This window comes from Aspergillus versicolor, assembly GCF_001890125.1.
Source record: "Aspergillus versicolor CBS 583.65 unplaced genomic scaffold ASPVEscaffold_5, whole genome shotgun sequence".
Classification (NCBI taxonomy): Eukaryota; Fungi; Ascomycota; class Eurotiomycetes; order Eurotiales; family Aspergillaceae; genus Aspergillus; species Aspergillus versicolor.
Window position 1 is genome coordinate 2049497 of NW_024467528.1, and position 23096 is coordinate 2072592.

Sequence of the window (23096 nt, forward strand, 5' to 3'; positions counted from 1 at the left end):
ATCTGGTCGCTGTCGGTCATGCTCGAGTCCCGATTTTGGCCTCCTGACATCACCTTGATGAGGTGCCGAGTCTGTATATGCCGTTGCTCTTGAACCCGCATTATGCCTTGTTATCGATAAATGCTACATCGGCTGGATCGGTTTCGCAACACTCATGTATCCTATTCTACAGCTGGGCATGCTTTCATCAAACACGACTTGTACATACGGTCTCGTAAAAGATATCCCAGATTTGGCTCCAGTGCTGTCTCTAAACTCGAAACCTGAGCAAGTGTTCGGAAGTGTCCTTCTTTGCATTATATAGCTGCGCGAAACAGCTGTAGGAGCTCGCGAGTTTGGATCATTTATTATGTCCTAGTCATGCCTGAAAAAAGCAATATTTTAAAACCAAAGCCATGCCATGAATCTAGAACAGGATCTATACAAGAAGCGTTGCTGCACTGCGGTGGCTGACGTAACAGGCTAGCTCGGTGTGGTCTTCCGAAAAATAAACTCCACCAACTCAGTCAATACTTCCAACCGTTTCTTATCATTCAACAGCCCCAACAATGCGCAGGCTACCAACAATCCCGGTATTTGCTGCCCCAGCAGTGCGACCAAGTCCATCATGCTCCCCTTTCGCCATCACCAGCAGACTCCAACCGCATCTGCGCTCCGCATTTGTACGTTCATCGGCCCTCTCGCGCCGACCCGACAAGCCAACCACCATTAAACTAACCACGGCCATACCAGAACCCCAACCCGCAAACACCACCCATCTACAGACCCTTCTCGCACACGCCTACGATCTCAAACTCCAAATCCCCCTTCCGCCTCTCTTCAACACCCCAGTCCACACCACCACCCACCGAACCGGACTCCGAGTTCCCCGACAACGACGGCGAATACTACAGCCCCTACAAGCCAAAGCGCCAATGGCCTCCAGATATGTCGAAACTATCCCCGAAACACCAGTTCCGACTTGAGCGCAAATACCGACGGCGCTCGGCGCTCAAATATGCGCGCCCGACGTGGACTAAGGCGACCAAGTTGGTGCAGTGGGGCACTATAGGGTGTATGTATTGTTATTCCTTGGACACTGCTAGTACCCTCGTCGCTTCGGTGCGAGCGAGTATATCCTCAAACGCTTGTATGTGGCTGGCTTTGCTAACATATGCACTACGCAACAGTCGTCATTGTCTACGCCCTATTGTTCATGGAGTGGGATGAGAGAGGTGGGAAGCCGATCGAGGAGGTATGTATACCGTTTCATTTTACTTCCCTTTGCGTGGGATGTGGTTGGTTGTCTAACGGGCTTAATCTACAGTTCCGCGAATATATCTTCGGTACCTTGAAGGGGGCATTCTCGGCTCCCCCGTCTCAAGCGTCCATGAGACGTTCTGAGGAGTCGACGCGGGAGTGAGGTTCTGAGATACTTATTGAACTTGGTGCATATATCCCTCGCGTTTAGCATTGGTAGCAGTATACTCTGCTCTGTATATTATACATACTTCTGTTCAGATTATGATGCCCTAAGTAAAGACTACAAGGTCAAATTCCTCATATTAACAAACTGTTAACTATTTACTGAATCCATACACTGTGCAACCTTACCAACTACGTACAACAAACCAATAAGCTAAGTAAGTCATGGGCGAACAATTCAGTCTAGCGAGACACATGCAACGCAACGCAGCTTAGCGCAATACCGAGAAACGTCATATCAAAAGTCATAATGTCTGTTCAAGAGTGTGAGCCTGAGGAGAGAAATAAATAGAAAGAGAGGGAGAGAGCAAAATAGGCGCCCCGTTACTTCATAAGAGTCATTTCGCCATGGCCGGAACGGAAAACGGAAGAGAGAAAAGAAAGAACATAGATGCACTCAAAAACGCCAAAATGCCAACGCCGCTTCCGAGATGAGTGAGATGTCGTACCCAAATAACATTCTGAGCGGCCAAAAAGGACATGGATAGACAGGGTGAAGGATAATAAAAGGAAGAGATAATGCTGAAACGCCCCCTGAATGGATGGATGATAGATGTAAATGATGATGGTGAGGAGAGCCGTAATGATAGCATCATTACCCGAGAGGATACAGAGTAGCTAGCTCAGAGCCAGTTCCCAATCTGGACACTTTGCTGCGGCGCCAGGTTGCTAGCAGGAGGGACATCAAGAGCTAGGTCGAGCTTTGGAGGCTTGTCGTCCAATCCGCCCTTCTTAGGGCTTTTGAGGGGAGACTTAGTCGGCGATCCGGCGTCCTGCCTAGGAGGTCCTTCGCGAACTACTAGGTGCGGCCATTTGTCTTCCACAGCGGCAGAGATCCATGTTCTGAGACAATCGTGCACGGAGGAATAGAATTTCTCTTTGCAAGTTCTCAGAGTGCCACCCATCACCTTCTCAAAGCCCGAGGCGCGGAGTTCATTTCGAAGTTGGTTTCGCTCATCCACTGTGGGCAAGGACGCTATGAGGCCATTGACTAGATCAATATGAGCAGCAAGGTAATTAGTTGCGTCCCACTCTACTCCGCCTACATAAGGCGCAGCAGGAACAGGGGGGCGAGGAGCAGGGAAGTGGCGCTCGCGGTAGCTTTCAAAGGAGGCCTTGTCCGATTCCACAACTGGAATCACATTGAGATGGTGCAAGAAGATCCAGAACACCTCCTTGGTCACGTTAGATATTTCCTTGCACCATACCCGGTAAGGACGCGATTGGTAAATGTTCGCGATGAAGGATAGGGTCTGGTTTTCCTCCGGCGGGTCTTTTAGGTACGAAAGGATGCGCGAAGTACGAGCTGCTGCATCCTCAGTGGACACTGCTGTTGAGAGCTGGGTGAAAATTAAGTTGATGATGATGCCACGAGTAGTGAACTCGCTGGGCCCCTTCTTTTCCTTGTCGAAAAGCATACTGAGCAGGGCTGGGAAGAGTTCTGCCTCAATGTCGGTCAGGCGCTGCAGAGCTACAGACGTTGTGCAGAGAGCCTTTAGGCACAGCAATGTTTCGTGGAGGAGGTTGTCTTCATGTTCTTCCCTGTTGATGTATTAGCAACTGCTTTTCTAGATATTCCAAAAGGTATACACATACCTCCACTCAACTTTCATGATTCGATAGACAAGCTGTACTATCTCATCCATACCCCCCTCAGCAATGAAATCATCAACCCAACTAATCGTCTCATTACGGAGCAGAATTCGAAGCTTGTGTATTTTCCCAACTTCGATGATCTCGGGCTTCTGAATCTCTTTGAGATAGTGAACAAAATCCGATGGGTCAGTGGCGGTGTCGCGGTGAGCTGTGGCTGCGAGCGACGTTGTGGATGCATTGGGTGTCAATATCTTAGACAACCCGTTAGGGGCGGTAAAATCAGCAGACTTCGGGCGTCGGTGAGAGCTGCCGCTCTCTGGACGTGGCTTCTTGGAAGGCGACGATGAGTTGCCCCTGAAGGTGAATCCTCGACTTCTGGACCGCGAGCGAGATCCCTTGCTGTCATAGCTGTCGTGGCCCTCCTTCTTTTCATTTCCACGGCCCCGACGGCTCGAACCTTCGTTTGTGCAGCTACTCGCACTAGCACTGTGCGGTGTAGTGCTCTCGAGCTTGTCCTTTTGGATGAAATCAGCTTTGATATTTGTATCCAGGGATCGCATCTTGTCCCTCATGTTGTGAGGAATGTTTCTCGCATCCTGCATCTCAGTTAGTCTGAAATCCGAGCCGTTAGGGACATCATGGGTATACTAACCAGGAGCTTCTCGAATTCGCTCTCAAGGTCCTTAGCGTTGAGGCGCTTGTGCAGCTCAACTTCACGCTCCTTTGCATTGAAGGCTGAGATCACCTCTTGCACACGTGAGGATTTCTTCGGGCTTCCCTCAGACTTCAACTCTGTCTCAGGGCGAGCATCAGGAGTTGAGAGGCCCCTGCGTCTTCTGTATTCCGACTTGACTGAAGGCGATTCCGGCTGCAGATCGACGAGGGACTGTTTACTCGAGGAAATACCTTGGAAAGGCCCCAAAAGATCCCTCATCTTGCTCCCCCCTGCAAAGTAATCCGATTTCGGGCGAGGCTTTGCGCTGGTTCGACTTGTCAGGGATGGTTGGTGATAGTCATAGAAGTTCCGCTGCTGAGCAGGACTGTAGCCCTTTGGCGTGTAGAGCGAGACCTCCTCTTGCAAGGTTCTCCGCCTGTTGCTGTGTGCTGGCGAGGGTTCATCGCGGACTGATGGCGTCGGCGTCGCATACTGGGTCCAGATGGGGGACGGTAAATTGTCCGCAGGATCAGTAGGGCTTCGATTTTCTTTGTCCCGGACGTCCTTGACTTCGTCGCTTTTGCGCCCGTGCTGGGATCGCTTCAAGATAGCCGTAAAACTGTTGGTGGACTTTGCCTTCTTCGGTTTGTTGCTCGGGTCTTCGGAGGGCTTCTCTGGCTTGCGCTCCATGTATGTTTTGAGAGACTTGAGAGACACAGCGCTCTTTGTCTTCTTGTGGAGTCCGCCATTCCCGATCTTGCTGGGAGATCCGGGGTAGAACGCTCCGCTATCAGGTACGTCATGGTTGGGGACAATCTCTCCCAGCGGTCGTTGATTCACGGGGGCATATTGGCGATCTGCTGGTGAGACAAATGACCCTGTTGTCCGACTTGTTGGTAGCTTCGTCGACGCCGTATCATCGGCAGATTGGTTTCTTCTATGGCCTAGGAGGGCTCGAAGGACGGAGGGTTTGGTCGGAGAACGAGGCGCGTCTTCGAAAATGGCCGGCGCCTGCGTGGTTGGAGCCATGACCTATGTCGCTCTTGACCTTGAGGAGTAAACATTAGCATCTGAATTCCAGTTGTAGTGGACCGGTAGATTCACTTACAATGAGCCAATTCAATAACAAGGGCTGGTGCGGACACAACGAAGAAAAAGATGCAAAAGAAGTTCAAGGTGAAGTAGAAGAAGAAGTAGAAGGAACAAAAAGACTCAAACAAATGCAGAACAAGACGCAAGTTTAGATGCAAAAGACATTGAACATTGAGCAAAAGCAAAAGCAGAGGAATGCAGCGTTGGGGGCCAAGCAGGAGAAAGAGCAGTTACCGCAGGGAGCCGTGAGCGGGCAACAAGGGAATTTGAAGCCTTCCAAAAAGTCGAAGGAGGACAACAAGAGTGATCTTCGTCCGTTGCCTGAGCCAATCTGCCGACGCCACTGCAAAGCTAGCTGCGACGTGGGTGGACTGAGCGAAGCGGAGGAGGTAAACACAATGCGGGCGTGGAGGTTGCTGGGGGCAACACCTCTAGCTGCCGGGGATGGCCATCAACGGTCCAGCCTAACTTTATCCCATCGAATAATCGATCAATATTCCAGTCACTCGGCCATCGCTCGACTCCAATAGCGGGTCAATCGTAACACGATGGCGGGGTTGGTTCATCGCTGTTCGTCCTGTCGCTTGAAGCGGGCAACATGATATAATGCAGCGCCATGCCAGCGAAAATGATCCCCGGTGACTCTGCAGTTGCTGAAGAGATTCATCAGTCCGGAAGGCAAAAAAAAAAAGCAATTTGTGAAATACCTGGCCATGGGGCATGAGCAGTACCAACAATAGCCAAGTTTCTACGGAAACTCCCAAAATGAAGTTGTATTGGAGGATCTGGTGGGAATCTACAGCTCTGGTCTTGGAGAACACAAGTTCTTCTGCATTGATGCCTTACTCTGCACTCTCAAGATCTAGACCGTGCTTTGATTGCGGGGAAGAGCTCGTTGGCCAATGTCTGACTATTGCCAGCACTGGATAAGAATATATTCTCGTATGTCATAGGCAATCTGAGTGATGATACATCCTGATAGACAAAACACTGTAAACATGTCACAAAAAAAAAAAACAAAAAAAAACAAATAATCTTCATAAATGTAACGCAAATGCAGGACACCGGATATGCACATTTCCTATTGTCATGATCGTCATGAATCTTAAATCTTGAGTATCGCTCCATGCAAATGCTTTCTGCGATGCAGCTCTAATAGCCATCGCCAACCCAAACCGAAATGCAAGGTCTAAAAAGGCGGTAAAAAGAAGGAAAGAAAGATAAAAGTGGGGGTGGTAGAAAGTTAATAATGCATAGTTTGAATGTTAGTAAGTCAGTGTGCAGTGATAGCTGCCTTGATCATGCCCTTGAGTCTCGTAGCTGCACTGGGTGGTGGCGGAGTTGGTTCACGTCTGCGACGGTGACGACGTCGACGCTCGGGCTCAGGGTCGCCTCTAGAAGATCTGGGAGCTTCTTCCTGATGCTCAATCTGTTCTGGCGCTTCGATAACTGCCTCGGACTGTCTTCGAGCCTTTCGTGCTTCCGCCCGAGCTGGGTCTTCCTCCCTGCGGCGCGTCCCACTCGACCGCTCCATGGAGCCTCTTCCTTCAGTCAAATGACGCTGACCGTGAGAATAGCTGCCGTGGGAATGACTGGTGGACGAGCGCCTACGCGGCTGGTCGACAACGTTGGCCATTGCCTTGGTGGCGTCGACTTTGGGAAGGGGGTTATTGCTCGACACCTCCTCATCGGAAGGGTTGTATTTCAAGAAGGTCCGGGGCTTAGGAACAGTCGACTGCGAGTGTCTTGACGAAGAGCCCGCAGTAGTGCGGTCACCATCACGGCTGCCGGAGCTTCTTTGGCTGGACTTCCTGGGTTCGGATTCCCGCTCTCGAGTGCTACTAGATCGCTCAATTCGCTTCGATCGTTCGCCTTTTTCTCGGTCCGCATCAATCCGATGGAGTCGCTTCAACTCCCTTCTCGATTTTTCCTCATACTGCCTCCTCGACTCGTCCAGAGCCATTAACCACCTCTGGCTCAGCTTGTTACTGGCCATCCTCTGTGGAGCTGGAGCTGGAGCTGGAGCTGGGGCAGTAGCCACCGTAGGTGCATGTCGGGAACGCCCTTCTGAAGAGCTCTTTGAAGGTCGTCGGTCGTCACGATCATCGCGAGTGTCAGCTACGTGTGATCGTCTTCTTCTTCGCCGTGAACGCTCGTGGACTTCTGCAGCAGCATGAGCGAACCGGTCTCCCGGCGTTGCACCCCCACCAACTTCGGCTGAAGTCTCGGGAACCAATAGTGTCCCGGGCGACGGCTCCCGATCAAAAGTATACGTTTCGTTGAAACCTCGTCCACGCTCGTTGACAGGCTCCGCAGTGGGCTCATCGGCTGGTGCTCTAGGCACCGCCTCAACGATGTCAGCTGGAACAGGGACCGGATCGTTGGCTGGAATCTCCGAAACGTCTATATCCCTAGGTGCATCTTCAACAAGGAAGTCCTCAACTGGTACTGGCGGAGCAGGCGGAGCAGTCTCTTCAACCGCTGGAGCTGGCTCAGCGACTGGCTCTTCAGCTGGAGATTCAACAACTGCAGGCGCTGCGGCAGGTTCCTCCACGACCGGTGGTTCTTCAACTGGAGGCTCCTCAGCAGGAGCTACAACTGGAGGCTCTTCTACAGGGCCTTCGTCGGGCACCTCTCTGGTAGCCTCAGGTTCCGGCTCTGCTTCTTCAACCACCACGGGCTCAGCTAGGGCTGGCTCCTCAACTGGCTTTTCCTTGGGAGCCTCTGTCACGGGTTCCGCTTCAACAGGTGCAGCTGGCTCGGGGGTCTCTTCTGCGGGCGCCGGTTCCTCCACTGCTGGTCCAGGAGTCTCCACAATAGTTTCACTATGCGCCGCGGGGGCTTCAGGCTCTACTGCTGGAGCTTCTTCCGGTGCTGGTTCTGCTGGAGCAGGCTCTTCTGGCGCAGGCTCTGCTACAGGCTCCTCCGCGACGATCGGCTCTGGGGCTACTTCGGGAGCAGCCTCAGGTTCCGCTGCTTCGGCCGGAGCTTCGGTTTCGACGGGCTCAACACTCCTCGCTGTTTCATCAACGGGTTCGGCTGCCACTTCCTCGACCTTAGCTTCCTCGGCCGGTGCAGTTTCAGCGGCCGGCTCCTCAGTCACCTCAGGCTCTACCGGCGCGGTCTCGACTGGCTTTGGCTCCGCTTCGGGGGCTGCTGCAGGTTCTTCGGCCTGTTTTTCAATAGGTGACTCTGGGGCTTCGTCAAAGTCAATCAGCGCATCTGCTTTCCGGGAAGCCTCTTCTGCTTCAAGTTCGGCGTCCTTTTCCGCTTGCTGCGCAGCTGCTTCCTTCTCTGCCTCGACCTTATCAAATCCTGCCTCAGGATCACACTCAGGGAAATCGTCTTCTATAGTATTGTCAGCATGTTGTCCATTTTGTCGTCAGATTGGTATGTACCGTCGGTGGTTCCTTCGGTGGGTCTGTCGGGGAGTTGCTCACTAGTTTTGTCGGCGGGTTCTGTCTCTGCATGCTCTGCTGGCGATTCTTCTACTACCTCAGGGGCCGGTTCAGCTGCTGGCGCTTCGTCCGTTGCTGCGGCAGGTTGATCTTCTTGGATCGGTTCCTGGACCGGCTCTTCAGTTGGCTGTTCTGCAGGTTCCGCCACTGCTTCCTCAGCCTTGGGGGCCTCTGGCGCGGGTTGCTCCACCGTCTCCTTAGGCTTTGATTCTTCAGCTGGCTCACTAGGTTCTGGGGCAGCAGCGGTTTCAGGCTCAGCCTTAGCCTCCTCGTCGACTGGGTCTGCGGGCGGTGCAGATTCTTCACTTGGTGCGTCGGCGGGAGCCTCATCTTCTACCGCGGCCGGCTCTTCTGCAACGGGTTCTGGAGCAGCTGGCTCCTCGACTGGCTCTGCAGCCGGCGTATCTTGTTCAGTGGGTTCCTCAGGAACCTCAGCCGGCGGTTCGACAGCCTTGTCCTCGCTCAGCTCCTCAGCCGGAGCTGGTGGCTCAGGGGTGGGATCCTCAGCGGGAGCGGCAGCAGCAGCCTGTTGGCCCTTCTTCTTCTTCTTCTTGTCCTTCTTCTTCTGCTTTGAATTTGCAGGCTTGGTCTCCTCTTCGCTGGGCACCACCGCAGGGGCTGGCTCCTCGGGAGACTCAGCCGGTTGTTCAACGGCCTTATCCTCGCTCGCTTCTTCAGCTGGCTTCGTTTCCTCGACTATAGCTGGCGCCTCAGGCGCAGGTTCCCCGACAGGAGCTGCTGGAGGCTCCGCTGTAGATTCCTCAGGCGTAGGCTCTTCAGGTGCAGGTTCTTCAGGTGCAGCTTGTTCAGGCGCAGGCTCTTCAGGAACAGGCTCTTCGGCAGGGGCTGCTGAAGGTTCCACTGGGGTATCTTCCTCCTTCGTAGGAGTAGGTTCCTCAGGCGCAGGTTCTTCAGCAGGAGCTGCCGGAGGCTCTGCTGGAGTATCCTCCTCTTTTGCCGGGACAGGCTCCTCATCAACAGCAGCAGCAGCCGCTTGTTGGCCCTTTTTCTTCTTCTTATCTTTCTTCTTTTTCTTTGAATTTCCAAGCTTAGCTTCTTCTGCTGGTGGCTCGGGAGCAGGTTCTTCTACCGCTGGCTCCTCGGTTGCCTCTGCTGCTGGCGCTGACGCTTCCTCCGTCACTTCTGGCGTAGTCTTTTCCCCCTCGCCGGATGTTGGAGGATCCTGATCAGCTGGTTCTGCTGCGGATGTGTCTGCTGGTGCTGTTTCGGCGGCGGGCTCTGTTGTTGCCTCTTCTGCCGGGGCTGGTGTCTCCGTTTCTGGAGTAGACTCTGTGGGAGGGGCTTCCGGTTCGCTCGTTTCGGCAGCAGGCTTTTCGGCCTCTTCAGCTGGAGCGTCGGCTGGCTTCTCTTCGCTAGGTTCTGGCGCCGGGCTCTCCTCAGCAGGTGCCTCTTCGGCGGTAGGTTCAGCGGGGGTAGCCTCTGCTTCAGCAGGTTCTCCGGCTGGCGTCTCAGCAGGCTCAGAAGCGGCTGGCTCTGCCTGTTCGCCCGTTTCAGCTGGAGCTGGCGCTGCTTCCTCTGTTGAATTCGTTTCTGGCTTTTCTTCGCCAGATTCTGGAGAGTCTGCCGGCTTGTCTGCCTCAGAGGGTTCTGTGCCCTCGGCTTTGGGCTCTTCTACCGTATCAGGAGGCGTTGTTGCACCCGATTCAGCTGTATAATATTAGTATACTAAACTAGGGCCGATAAAAGCGATCTAATACGTACCGGCTGCTTCTGTCGATGGAGCATCGTCCGTAGAACTACTTGGTTCATCTTTTTGAGTGCCTTCCGGGGCCTGTTCCTTCTCAGCTTCGGGAGACTCCGTCTTGTTGTCCTGATTATCAGTCGTCAGAATATCCGCAGATACAGGATGGTATGAAAACTGAGCCGTAGAACGGTCGAAAGTCTGATAACGAAATTCACCCCCAAAAGAGTGATAATTATACGTGGGGAGCTGTGCATACTGGATCGGGGACGCCATTTTCCTCGGTTTCCGCCGGGTCGGCCGCGGGAGTGGAAACCTCTGGATTGTCGTCACTTATCGGGGCCCTTCCTTTGGCGTTACTGCTCTTCTTCTTATTGTTCTTCTTTTTTGCCATCGCAAAGAGGTCAGGCGCGAACCTCTAAAAATATGATAGGTTCGGATGGGCTGGGGGTTAAAATGCGAAGATAATAAATCAATGAGACGTCAGATCACAGACGCTTGTGCAATCGTCGATTCAGGGGGGGTTGCTCGGGTACTGGGATGAGGAGTCAATTGCAAAAAGGAAAAATATGAGGCGACGAGACAGATGAGAATTGGGATGTGAGAGCAAAAAGATATTGGATAGCAGGGTTCGACAGATTGCCCATGTAGCTAGTGGACCGAGAGGAACTAAAAGGAGCGGGAGTCCCGTCTATCCGCCAACTGCAGTGAGGTCCCTTTGACAACCAACGCGAGGCGACGTATCGCAGTTCGTTTAGCACCCAGTTGTTTGGGAATCACCCCCCGAATCGCCGAGATTTGGGCTTGAGACTGAGGATGTCATCGACGAACTACCCAACGGCATTTGGTCTCATTGGGCCACGTCTCGCAGGCCCATGGCGCCGTGGGCCGATTGAGAAAGAGGATAATGGCCCCGCTATTTGGGAGCATTCCCACAAAGTGCAATTGGGGAAAAACCAGTGGGCATTAGCCTGCATGAAGGCCTGCAGTAGGAAAAATAGTGGCCGAGGGGTTGGCTTCACTGCGGTGATACGGCGATATTGGGCACGGTGTGCGTGGTCTTAGTGGGGGTGCACCGCTTTGTGTTGCTACGATTGTCTTGAGTTGACTTGGGCACCTGCCTCTTGCTTTTTCGAGTCCGCCATCAAGAGGGGCTGGGCCAACAGCTGGTTACGCGGTGTTGACAGTTTGAAAGTCACGAGTCAGACCCGACAAAGATTGCCCTGTCGCAAACCTTGAACCGCGGATCAATTGCAGATGGATTGATCCTGTCAAGCCGGTTCATACTCCTGTACCTGACACAGCCGGGACAATTCGCCGACGAGGGGTGGGAAGACCAGCAATGGGAGGACAGTCGGACCCCTCGACTCCTAACTCCTAAGCCTTGCAATCGATAATTTTTGCATCTGTCAACATTGATGCTGTGTTAATTAATCTCCACCGACAATGATATCTGCCCAACAACACCTGTTTCGGCGAGCGACAGGCGATTTCCCGGTGGCTGGCCAGCAGCAGGGGTGCGTGGAGCTAGCACCAGGCCTTCACCGGGAGAGTCTCAAATTGGGACGAATATTACCCGGAATCATGGCGTTGAAGTTAGCGCAGCACCAGCAGAGACAGCGGGATGCAAACTGATGATTATTTTCCGGCCTGGAGTTGTGCTTGGGGCGTGGAAAGAAGATGGAGAGCAATCTTGGAACAAATCACCGCCCCACGTCGATCACAGCACCACCGGCCATCTCCAGTGCCCACTCTCTCATCCACAACCACACCGACCACCGCCCACCGACTTTCTCAGAGCCGTGGACAGCCAAGCGACTGATGACTCACTCTGCGGTCTGCGCTGAGACTCTTACTCAGCTTTCAGGCACATTGTGAAGTGGAAATTGGACCCAATCCGATCAGCGTTACAACACTTCCACGCAGACGATGAGATGGCCTCGATATCGACCGAGGTTGTCAAGGAGGAAATCCGCAGTGGCACCCTCGCACAAAGTGAGGCGAGACTCGCTGTCATGGCAGCCGGTCAGTGGTCGTCTCTGGCATCTGCATGCAAACTATCTGGTGCATTGGAGACCCTCGTCATAATTAATTTTAGGACTCGGCCCAAGAACCCTGAGAGAAGCTCTTGGCTTTAGGGCCTTTGCTCCTTCCGTCCTGTTGCATTCCATACATACTCCATGCATAGATAGGGGATTTTGGCGGACACGCATTGCGGAGGCGAATACCATGCACTTTCCACGTTAGCCCTCTGGGTGCCCATCACTTCTGATCGACTTGTTAGCTGTCTGAGAGGAGACTCCAATGCCAACAGGCGGAAACAATGGAGATTTAGCAACGCATTCGTGTTCGTGGAAGGCCTGAACATCAGCATTCGGGTCACAATGACATCAGACAGGCCTCTTCGACCTCGTTTCGTCGACGCGTATCTTTGTTGATGTGGTGCGTCAAATCAACTGATCTCTTTTTCCTTTCTATGTACTCGGTGTCATAGCTTCTACCCTGTGATGGCCAACGCTGTGAATTAGATGGGACTAAAGGCGGAGGCTACCTGGGCACTTAGGAATGCGCAGTGAGCAGTGCCTTACTATTGCCATATTCCCGCCCTCTATATTGCCTCGGGATCAGCCTGACCCATGCACGAGATACTTGTGGGTTCGTAGTCTCTATTGCACGCATCATCGAAGAGAGTAGGTAGCACCTGTCTCTAGCTGGGCATCCGACGCGACAACCAAGCATTGCTTTCCATAATTGAGCAAAACCTAGAGCAAAGTAAGCTTTTAAATGAAAACCTTCGAGGCTTTGAACATTCCAATTGCAAGCCTGACTTCTAGTCTCAACTTGTTACTCACCGTACACATTGAAACCTAGTTTGGTGGCCCATATATACTTTTGTATGTGGTCGAATATTCTATGAATGGTTCAAGACAAAGTTGAAATCCCCATAGCATAGTTAAATAGCTCATCTGAATTCAATGTGGATAAACCCGCATTCCTCTGTTTATTTGGTGTCCCACCTCCTCACATTCCTATCAAAATCCCGCAGCTCATCCAGGAATGCTGGATCTCGACGATGTATAAATTCCAGAGAACAACCATCTTTTTCAATGCCGTCCATTATATACTGCCTCGTCATACATTCTCCTCTCCCTCTCTCTCTCTCTCTCAAAAACAAACCAAAGAAATCAACCAGTTTCATCTTTCAAACCATCCAAAATGAAGCCAACAACAGCCCTCTTCCTAACTCTCTCTCTCATCGCCGGCACCACATTCGCCGAGAAGACATGCACACCCAGCTTCGACTACTGCGCCGATGAACTAATTGACTCAAAGGGTATGCCTGCACCACCCTGACTAGCAGTCTAACTCCCGGGATGCTAGTATAAATATAACTTAACAACCCACCTACTAACCAAAACTCCTCCCTACAGGTTTCACAAAAGATGACCTCAAATCCTCCCTCAAGGGCTCCGAGTACGAGGACGCAGACCCGATGAGTATTCTGTACCACTGCACGAACCCGGGGGCAATTGGACACCCGAAGCTCTGTAAGGATGGGTGTAAGGGTTCGGGGTCTGAAGGAAGCAAGAGTTGCTAGATGGCCTTTACTTTTTTGGAGTGTAATCTTGGTTGAGGAGGTGTGGCCATTCCGGCTGGAGTGGGTTGTATCTACTATACGTTTACTTGTCACTGCTAGCATGGTTAGGAATTGGTCTTCATTTTCCAGCTTTTAGGGTTTCCAGGGCCCCGATGTTGTCCATGATATGGCCCTCTCTGACGAGGGTTTAGATGCATAAATAAGTATAACCTCGCTGCCAGGCTATAAGTATAGACCTGGGTTACGGATAGCAGACCAGGAATGTGGGCGATGGAATGAGTTAGGGCTGAGATGGATCCTAGATTCTCCTCCAATATGGATGATTAATGAACAGCTACCTTAGTAAGGATATCATGCACAATTATAACCCTACTAAGGTCTTTATACGAAGATCTAGGCGGCCTATAACACCTTTGATTCCATTAACCCAGTTGAAATTCACTACATAAACAATTTGCTGCCTAATAAGTGTAGAGGAACCGCGGGTTATGCTCTCCAAGCTCCTCGGCCTCTTCCTCCGTCATGCCCTGGACCCTGTAATCCTCCTTTCCGTCCATCTTTCTCCTGTTCTGGCGACGGAACCATGCCCAGAAGGCCAAGTAAATCAGTGCAGCCATAGCAACAAGACCCATCGAGACTGCATGGCCCTTGACGAAGCGGGGCCCTTCGTTTGTTTTGTATAGCTGTAAGAAAGCATTATTAGCAAGGGTAATCTTTTTAAAAAACAAGTAAAAGAGAGAAGACTCACGAATGGAGCTGGAATTCCGGCAGAATTTCCAATAGTAAGTTGCAGGCCAGTAGCCACGGTACGCTTTCCGTACCGAGGATTGTTGCTGGGAAGCCACGCAAGTGGAAGACCGACAATCACGTACAACCCCATGGCCGAAAGGAAGCAGCCAAAGTACTTGACGCCTCCTGGAGCCGGGCTCACAAGGATAGCATATCCAGCCGCGCAAGTCAAGCCGAATATCACCGTGAATATAGCGCGTCTCTGGAACCGGTCAGAGAACCACGCAACAACAAGATAACTGATTGCGCCTAGCGCGTAACAGGGAATAGTGAGTGCCTGGACCTCTGCGTTGCTCCAGTCACCGAGGCCCTGGATAATGGTAGGCAGGAAAGTCGAGTATCCGTAGAGGATGGTATCTCCGCCAAACTGGCCAATGGTGAACAGCCAGATTTTCCAGTCCAGGAGACCTTCATACACGTCTTTCTTGTGCATCTGGTCGGAGGACTTGGTGTGTCCGATTTGGCGGCGCATGCGGAGATCGATCAGCTCGCGCTCTTGCATGGTGAGGTAGTGAGCGGTGTCGGGCGAGTCGGCTAGCCAGAACCAGGTCGCGATTCCAAGAATGAATGTGGGGATTCCCTCGAGGATGATGATCCAGCGCCAGCCGCGAAGACCAGCGATACCGTCCATGTAGCCGATACCGTAACCAAGAAGACCGCCTACCGATCCAGCGATAGCAGCGGATACGAAGAGATAGCCGATTCGCAGGGCATATTCACGCTTCGTGTAGAACATGGTCAGATAGATGGTAAGACCGGGGAACAGGCCACCTTCCAGCGCTCCGAGGATAACACGGCAGGCGACCAAGCCCCCATAGCTCTGCACAACTCCAGTCAAGGTGGCAACAACTCCCCAGAATGTGGTGATAAACGCAATCCAGCGAGATGGTCTAAATCGCTTGATCACTAGGTTGGAGGGTAGCTCTGACAGAATATATGTGACGAAAAGAATCGAGACTGCGACTTGGTACTGGTCGCCCACTAAGCCGAGATCATCCTCCATCCCATACAACCGCGCATTGCCGATGTTGACGCGGTCTAGGAAACTGAGGAGGTACAGGAGCATGACGGGTGGAACAATCCATAAGTCGAGTTTGCGGAGAAGAGCCTTCTCGACAGTAGGGTCAATGTAGATGTCATGATGGTCGGCGGCCTGCTGGTCCTCGACCTCTTTTTCGGGGAATTTGTCGGATAGCGACGACATGGTGGCAAAGCCAAGGAGGAATTAGAAGAGGAGGGAAAATGTCAAAAACGTGGAGGGCGAAGGACGTTTTATGTTTTTTTTATGGGCCTCGAGCCTCCCGGTTCTCGCTACCCCGGATCTGGAGGCGATAGCCAGATAATGCAGGCGTTATTATCAGGTAACAGCTTCTCTGCAAGGTCGGGGTAAAAGCTTAGGGCTCCACGACCCCAAACCAAGCACGGTCAAGACGCGGAATCAACGTGGGTCAGCTGCCGGTCTGGGGAGGAGTTGCCGATGGCGATATCTCGACCAGCGGTTCAGGGGCGACCGGTAACTCGAAGGTTGCCGGCTGGCCTGGATATCCGCCAATGGTGGTGAGGACTGTTCCATCATCATCGTATCATGCCGTCCCCAAACTGCCTATCTTTACGGAGAAGAATATCCAGATCAACGCGATAAGCATTCTATCATGCCATGCTCGGACAACCCGGTAATGCATGCACGCTTGCCGGCCTTAGTACGTACTTGAATGACTCCGCGAAGTCGGTGCTTAAGCCTAATGGCATTCAGGCATTTTACCTCGGGTGGTTAGATATGCAACAATATCTATTTGCCGTGTTAAAATCCAAAGAGAAATTGCTCTTCAATCTCGGAAGCAAAATCTTTCAGCGTCCCGTCCTCGGAGAAGACAGTGTCCATCCACTGCACCTGGGTTCCGTCTAAGAAGCTACCGATCAAGGGGTTTGCAAGGACATCAATGTTGTCATAATTGAGCGCTCCTGCTCCCTCTACTCCATTCTCTATGCTCGTTGGGGTATGGAATATCTGTTCCTGAGCCGTGGTGACATCTGAATGTCCTCCCATTCCACCAGCTACCGGCTGTGCCCTCGCAGGAGGTATGTCAATTTCCACCGCGTCAAAGCGGCCCAGTGCTCGTAAGGTAGATACTCGCGCCTGGATGTGCGATAATCTCTCGCAGAAATCGACTGCAGGGATGTTTCCGTCGTTCTTCAACGACCGGAGCGCGCTGAGCAATGTCTCAAGGTGATCTGAGTTGACGGCAGTTGGCTTCATCATGGCTGACATGATGAGGATCATTGCCGCTGAAAAGATGTGGTGGGCATCCCAGTATCCAAATGTAGCGATTGAACCATCTAGGAATAGGCTCTCGACGATATGGCTTGACGCCTGCGCTGCATTGACACAGCTCTCTGCCAGTGCAAGAGTAATAGACGAGACACTCTGTCGCGGTGTCACATCCTCTCTAATTCTAGAACCTAGTTGGAATTGCATTTTGAAGAGGTGAAGGAGGACGGGGCGGGTAGTCTGAATGATGCACTGGTTATACGCGAGATGGAGACTTGCAACGGGCCGAGGCGTGCCTCGCTCTTTGACACGCATTTCAGACGGCAGCTCATCGTACCATGCACGGAGTTGTTTTAATATGCTATGCACTTGGTTGATATAAAGCCCCTTTGTGGCCTTCGGTATGCCATAAATTTGGGTCACTAGGGAAGACAAGGTATAAGTCAGAGAGCCCAGCGATAACATGTATTGGTGACGAAGACTTACGGATATTTCCAATGATTCGAGCTAGCTTGATGTTAATCACGAGATTCCGAGGGTCAAGGAATTCGGCCATCTCGTCCTTTGTCAACCCATCCATACTCGGCATCTCAACGTCGATGTCCTCATCCCTCACAGCAATGGGCTGGCCGAGTTTTGAGGCGGAAAACCGATCGAAGAAGTAGAGAACCCACCATGTCCGCCGCCGGCTCTCTCGTTCAACTGGTGTAAGCGTGGTATGCCTCGCGGCTGATCTATGCATTCCCAAGCTTAGGGCAAGTCTCGTGGCTATCCCACTGTAACAATATGCGGTTCTAATACGACCGAGGATGTTGGATGACCACGCCTGTAAAACTTGTTAGCTGATCCTCGGCCATGGAAGGAGGTTTCTTCTCACCAAAAGTGTCAGAACCTCTACTTGCATTAATGAAGGCTCTTCGTAGTAATCCAGGTTTTCGTGCAACAGGTGGACTGCCCTTATATAAAAGTCTGTGCCCGGAACACTGTTGCTATCACCGACTCCTCTCTTATGCGTATATATCTCTCCCAGGGCTACAAGGGCATAAAACTTGCAAAGCCATAGCATTGAAGGTATAAGTTCTCTTCGGTAAACTGCGTCAATCTCCCTCATGAGCGTAACCTCAAGGAAAAGTGGATGGTAATTCCCAATGAACCGGCGCGCCACATTCAGCAATAGCTTAACATGCATCCGCTCGGGGAGATCAACACCCTGGGGCATCGGTATCCTACCACGTGTGTTAAGACGATGATAGTTGGATAGACCCGTCGTTGACGGGGTGTAGGTGTCGTCGAGGCACTGTAGGAGCCGGTTGCTGAAAGCAGCGCATGATGCTTCCCCAATGAAACCTGGTTCTAAAGACCGTTCATGGACGGGGTGCTCTGACTGTCTGTCAAAGAGAGGATTGAACAGGTTACTCTCCTCTTTAGACAGTGGCGGAGAATCATCTTGATCTTCGCTGTCAATTAAATGAGGGTTAACGTTACGCTCGCTCCCTAACGCTGGGCTTCGGTTGACGAGGGCCCTTAACCGTCGATTTTCTTCTTCAAGTCTGTTGATATAGCTGCAGGCAAAATTCAATCAGTCTGAGTTAACTTGGAGACCTCAACCTACAAACCTTTCTGATACTCGGATTTGTCGTTCTTTCGCAGGGAACTGGCATGCTTCAGCCCTCCCGGTAGACACGCATCCCTGACATGGCTGCTCCCCGGAACATTTGATTTTCTGCGAGTGACATCTATGGCAGCTGCATTAAGTCGCATTAGAATGTTTCAACCAGCTGGAACACGCATGGAAAATCAGCAGTGCTCACGCTGCAAGGAGCCGCCTTGGACGTCCCGGTCTTGTTCCCCGGCCACTCATCCAGGCCGCGATGGTCTATCCTTTCCCAGTAACACTCGACTAGCCGCACAATCGCAATTTCGCGGCATGTAGAAGTAACTGTGGGGTCCGGGGTAACGGCTTGATGGTGATGGACAATTGAGAGTTGCCGGTCGGAGTGTTGGGGAAGAGTGGCGGCAGCCGTCACGGTACCGACCAGATCTTCGGCATCTTGAACTTTGCCGAGTCGACCAATTGGGTTATCGAGACCTCCGGCTCTCCAACTTCCCCACACATCGGAGCTTCAACGCCGCGGCGTCTTGGATATAAACTGGAGGAGTCGTGGAGGTGCCGAGTCATGTTGTCGCTTCAATCCTACCTTCTTTACCCTCTCCCTCACACTCCTCTCCCATAATCACCACCTCGCCACCTTATCTTCCTTCTCTTTCCCCGCCTCCATCTCTTCCATCTACAAACTTTCATAATGGCAACCCAAGGTATCCGAATCGCCATCGACCGTGGTGGTACTTTCACGGACGCCTGGGCTGAGGTACCTGGACGCAAAGAGCACATCGTCTTCAAAATCCTCTCAGTATGCCCCGATGAATACGACGATGCCCCAACAGAATGTATTAGACAGATTCTCGAGACTGCGTCGGGAACATCAATACCCAAGGGATCATTATTAGATCTTGAATCTATTGAGTCTATCCGCATGGGCACAACAGTCGCGACCAACGCCTTACTAGAGCGAAAAGGAGACCGTGTGGCCTTCCTAGTCACAAAGGGCTTCCGAGACATCCTTCTTATCGGAAACCAAACCAGACCCAACCTGTTCGATCTCTCTGTTCAGCGGTTAGAGCAGCTTTATGAGTCTGTGGTAGAGGTCGACGAGCGTATCACTATCGAGGGCGCCAGCGAAGCTCCGCAGGCGCAAGATAAGCCTATCGATGTCTCATCAGATCCAGCACTGGCCATGGGCCAAACCGGGGAGGTCGTGCGAATCATGAAGAAGCCGGATTTGACTGCTGTCCGTGCTGACCTTGAGAAGCTCAAGGAACAAGGCTTCAAGAACATTGCTATTGGCCTTATGCACTCCTATACATATCCAGAGCACGAGCTCCAAATCCAGAAGATCGCCGAAGAGATGGGCTTCAAGGTCTCCGCTTCCTCCGTTCTGCAGTCCATGGCCAAATTTGTTCCTCGAAGCCAATCGGCTGTTGCGGACGCGTACCTTACTCCTATGACTTTTGCTTACCTTGACGGTTTCCGCAAGAATTTCAAGGGTCAGTTAGAAGATAAGAGTGCAAACAAGCTTCTTATCTGTCAGTCAGATGGTGGGCTTACAAGCTGGTCCAAGTTCACTGGCTTGAGGGGTGTTTTGAGTGGGCCTGCTGGTGGTGTCGTTGGACTGTCGAGGACATGCTACGACGATGCTGACGGCACGCCTGTTCTAGGCTTTGATATGGTATGTAGAATATATGTTTTTTTTTCCTTCTACATCCGTGATTCTAACGATTTTTTACAGGGTGGTACTAGCACAGATGTTGCCAGGTACTCTGGCGCTTTGGAGCACATCTTTGAGAGCACCCTAGCAGAGGTTACTATTCAGACTCCTCAGCTGGACATTAACACTGTTGCTGCTGGTGGTGGTTCTATCCTGGCTTGGGAGAATGGGCTTCTCAAGGTTGGCCCAAGCAGTGCTGGCGCCAATCCAGGGCCTGCTTGCTATGGCAAAGGAGGCCCTCTAACTGTCACTGACGCCAACTTCCTCCTGGGTAGAATTATTCCAGACTTCTTCCCTCGCAAGTTGGATCTAGACACTGTCAAGGAAAAGTTTAGCGCTCTAGCAGACGTCGTCAACAAGGAAAAGGACGGCGGTGAACCTTTTACTCCAGAAACTCTGGCTCTTGGCTTCCTGTCTATCGCCAACGCCACCATGACTCGGCCTATTCGAACCCTCAGCGAGGGTCGCGGCTATGGAGCGGCCAGCCACAACCTAGGGTGTTTCGGTGGTGCTGGGGGTCAGCACGCAGTTTTCATTGCCCGTGATCTGGGTATCAAGCGGGCCATTATTCCCTGCTATTCCAGTATCCTGTCTGCCTATGGAATGGCATTGGCTGACGTCGTGGTTGAGAACCAAGAACCTGCGGCCATAACCTTCTCAGAAGGGGCTGTGTCTGAGATCAAGGCCCGCCTCGAATCGCTGTCATCTCGAGGTGCCAAGGGTCTTGAAGCTCAGGGATTTGATGCTACTCTCACCGAGCATGAGCGCTTCTTGAACATGCGGTACCAAGGAAGCGACACGTCTCTTATGATTCAACTTTCAGGGAATGTGGACGATGCTGGTCAGGCTTTCACAGCCAGACACACCCAGGAATTTGGTTTCTCGCAGTCTCGCAACATCCTAGTTGATGATGTCCGTGTCCGCAGTGTTGGCAAGTCCCGCGTACTGAACATTTCCAGCCCATTTGAGGAGCTCAAGAAGCACGACTCAGAAGGCCTAACCCCTCGCCCGACCCCTATCTTTGGGCGCAGGATCTTCTTTGAGAAGCATGGGTGGACTCAAACGCCTGTGTATGAGCTCAAGTCCATCAGCTCTGGTGTGCGCATTGCCGGTCCTGCCATGATCATCGACAAGACTCAGACAATCGTTGTCGACCACCTGAGCACGGCCGTCGTTCTGCCTGAACACGTCGTCCTTGAAGTTGAACGGGATGGTCAACAGAGCGTTACAACAGAGGTTGTCGACCCTGTACAGCTTAGTGTCTTCGGACATCGATTTATGACAGTTGCGGAGCAGATGGGGCACACTATGGAAAAGACATCCATTTCAGTCAACATCAAGGAGCGCCTAGACTACTCGTGCGCTATCTTCTCGGCAGACGGAGGGCTCGTCGCAAATGCTCCGCATATCCCTAGTCACTTGGGGTCGATGAGCTCTGCGATTGCCTACCAAGCTCAGAAGCACAAGGCGGACCTAAAGCCCGGCGATGTCATTATCAGCAACCACCCTCGAGCCGGTGGCACACACTTGCCTGATATCACCACGATTACTCCGGTCTTTGACGATGAAGACAAAGAGATTATCTTCTTCGTCGCGAACAGAGGCCACCATGCGGATATCGGTGGTATTGTGCCAGGTTCAATGCCTCCAAACTCTACCGAGCTGTGGCAAGAAGGTGCTGCAATTGAGTCCTTCAAGATGATCAAGGAAGGTGTCTTTGATGAGGCTGGGCTTATCAAGCGCCTTTATGATGAACCAGCGGCATTCCCCGGCTGCAGTGGCACACGTACCCTGACTGAAAACATTGCAGACTTGAAAGCTGCTGTTGCTTCCAACCAGAAAGGTATCGAACTTATCCGGGCTCTAGTTAAGGAGTTTACGTGGCCTGTAGTGCAACTTTATATGTATGCCATCCAAGATAACGCCGCCCAGTCTGTGCGAGATCTCCTGAAGCAGTTTGCCGCGAAATACGAAGGTGGTATTCTCGAAGCTACAGAGTACAATGACGACGGCATTCCATTCAAGCTGAAGGTAACTATTGACAAAGAGACCGGTGATGCTGTCTTTGACTTCACCGGTACCGGGGCGGAGCATTCTGGTAATCTGAACGCTCCTCCTACCTGCTCATACTCTGTCATCATGGTACGTGAAAATCTCATACCCCACTCACAAACAGCCGAACATTCAACTAACGTCCATCAAAGTACTGCCTCCGCTGCATGATTTCGACAGACATCCCGCTTAACCAGGGCTGTCTAAAACCCATCAAGGTCGTCTGCCCAGACAACACCATCCTCTCCCCCTCCGCCACGGCAGCAACAGTTGGTTGTACAACCGAAACCTCCCAAAAGGTCGCTGACCTAGTCCTCCGCGCCTTCAACGCAGCTGCCGCCTCCCAGGGAACAATGAACAACCTCAGCTTTGGCTGCGGCGGCACCGACCCCGTCACCGGCGAAGTCACCAAGGGCTTCGGCTACTACGAGACCATCTGCGGTGGCGCCGGCGCGGGGCTAGGCTGGCATGGGGCAAGTGCCGTGCACACGCACATGACAAACACACGCATCACAGACCCCGAGATCTTCGAGAAGCGATACCCCGTCATCCTGCACGAGTTCTCCATCCGCAAGGGGAGTGGTGGTGCGGGCCGCTGGCGCGGTGGAGACGGGAGCTATCGTGAGATCGAATTCACCATGCCTCTCCAAGTTTCTGTCCTTACGGATCGGAGAGTGACGGCGCCATACGGGCTTGAGGGTGGAGAGGACGGAGAGCGCGGCCAGAATATCTGGGTTCGCAGGGATCCTGTGACGGGTGCGACGAGGCGGGTTTCTCTAGGCCCGCGAAAGACGTCCATGTTTGGTGCTGGTGACCGAGTTATCATCTTCACACCTGGAGGAGGTGGCTATGGGGCTGATCCAGCCAAGGGTGAGAAGGGGTCGAAGCCATTGACAAATGGTTTAGAGCTGAAGCAGCAGGACTCAAGATCGTTTCTGACGAATGGGTCATTGGGTGTGAGACACAGCATTGCGACTGGAAATTAGACCATGGTATTGTAGTATATGACATTAGTTTACATTGCATTTAACGATTCCCTTTTGTTCAATCAAAGTCCTTCCCTTCCTTGTCTTCAAAGATTCCCTCCGGTCAGTA

At 52.3% G+C, this 23096-nt stretch overlaps 7 protein-coding genes across 7 annotated transcripts; 3 read left to right on the plus strand and 4 right to left on the minus strand.

Annotated features, from left to right (window-relative positions):
• The first annotated feature begins 520 nt into the window (after positions 1–520).
• On the plus strand, positions 521–1591 carry ASPVEDRAFT_42333 (uncharacterized protein). The gene is made up of 4 exons (XM_040812568.1): positions 521–662; positions 733–1054; positions 1170–1234; positions 1307–1591. Exons 1-4 carry the CDS (start codon positions 549–551, stop codon positions 1400–1402), a joined length of 597 nt encoding a protein of 198 aa, XP_040668580.1. The 5' UTR covers positions 521–548; the 3' UTR covers positions 1403–1591.
• Positions 1592–2087: 496 nt separating this feature from the next.
• On the minus strand, positions 2088–4744 carry ASPVEDRAFT_84294 (uncharacterized protein; the record flags this gene model as incomplete). The annotated part of the gene is made up of 3 exons (XM_040817521.1): positions 2088–3006; positions 3061–3656; positions 3713–4744. The coding sequence occupies 3 exons, from the start codon at positions 4742–4744 to the stop codon at positions 2088–2090; spliced, it is 2547 nt and encodes an 848-aa protein (XP_040668581.1).
• A 1336-nt stretch (positions 4745–6080) lies between these two features.
• On the minus strand, positions 6081–10361 carry ASPVEDRAFT_29368 (PE repeat family protein; the record flags this gene model as incomplete). Its single annotated transcript, XM_040810214.1, has 4 exons — positions 6081–8155; positions 8206–9933; positions 9988–10168; positions 10227–10361. 4 exons carry the CDS (start codon positions 10359–10361, stop codon positions 6081–6083), a joined length of 4119 nt encoding a protein of 1372 aa, XP_040668582.1.
• Positions 10362–13086: 2725 nt separating this feature from the next.
• On the plus strand, positions 13087–13897 carry ASPVEDRAFT_151418 (uncharacterized protein). The gene is made up of 2 exons (XM_040808263.1): positions 13087–13301; positions 13399–13897. Exons 1-2 carry the CDS (start codon positions 13184–13186, stop codon positions 13563–13565), a joined length of 285 nt encoding a protein of 94 aa, XP_040668583.1. The 5' UTR covers positions 13087–13183; the 3' UTR covers positions 13566–13897.
• Positions 13898–14026: 129 nt separating this feature from the next.
• On the minus strand, positions 14027–15558 carry ASPVEDRAFT_29369 (uncharacterized protein; the record flags this gene model as incomplete). Its single annotated transcript, XM_040810215.1, has 2 exons — positions 14027–14248; positions 14314–15558. 2 exons carry the CDS (start codon positions 15556–15558, stop codon positions 14027–14029), a joined length of 1467 nt encoding a protein of 488 aa, XP_040668584.1.
• Positions 15559–15856: 298 nt separating this feature from the next.
• ASPVEDRAFT_696621 (Zn(II)2Cys6 transcription factor) lies at positions 15857–18634 on the minus strand. The gene is made up of 5 exons (XM_040816030.1): positions 18435–18634; positions 18240–18368; positions 17501–18185; positions 17110–17449; positions 15857–17045 (listed from the first exon to the last, which is right to left on the minus strand). Exons 1-5 carry the CDS (start codon positions 18482–18484, stop codon positions 16156–16158), a joined length of 2094 nt encoding a protein of 697 aa, XP_040668585.1. The 5' UTR covers positions 18485–18634; the 3' UTR covers positions 15857–16155.
• Positions 18635–18926: 292 nt separating this feature from the next.
• ASPVEDRAFT_133015 (uncharacterized protein) lies at positions 18927–22987 on the plus strand (the record flags this gene model as incomplete). The annotated part of the gene is made up of 3 exons (XM_040806988.1): positions 18927–19910; positions 19971–22091; positions 22154–22987. 3 exons carry the CDS (start codon positions 18927–18929, stop codon positions 22985–22987), a joined length of 3939 nt encoding a protein of 1312 aa, XP_040668586.1.
• Positions 22988–23096: the final 109 nt, after the last annotated feature.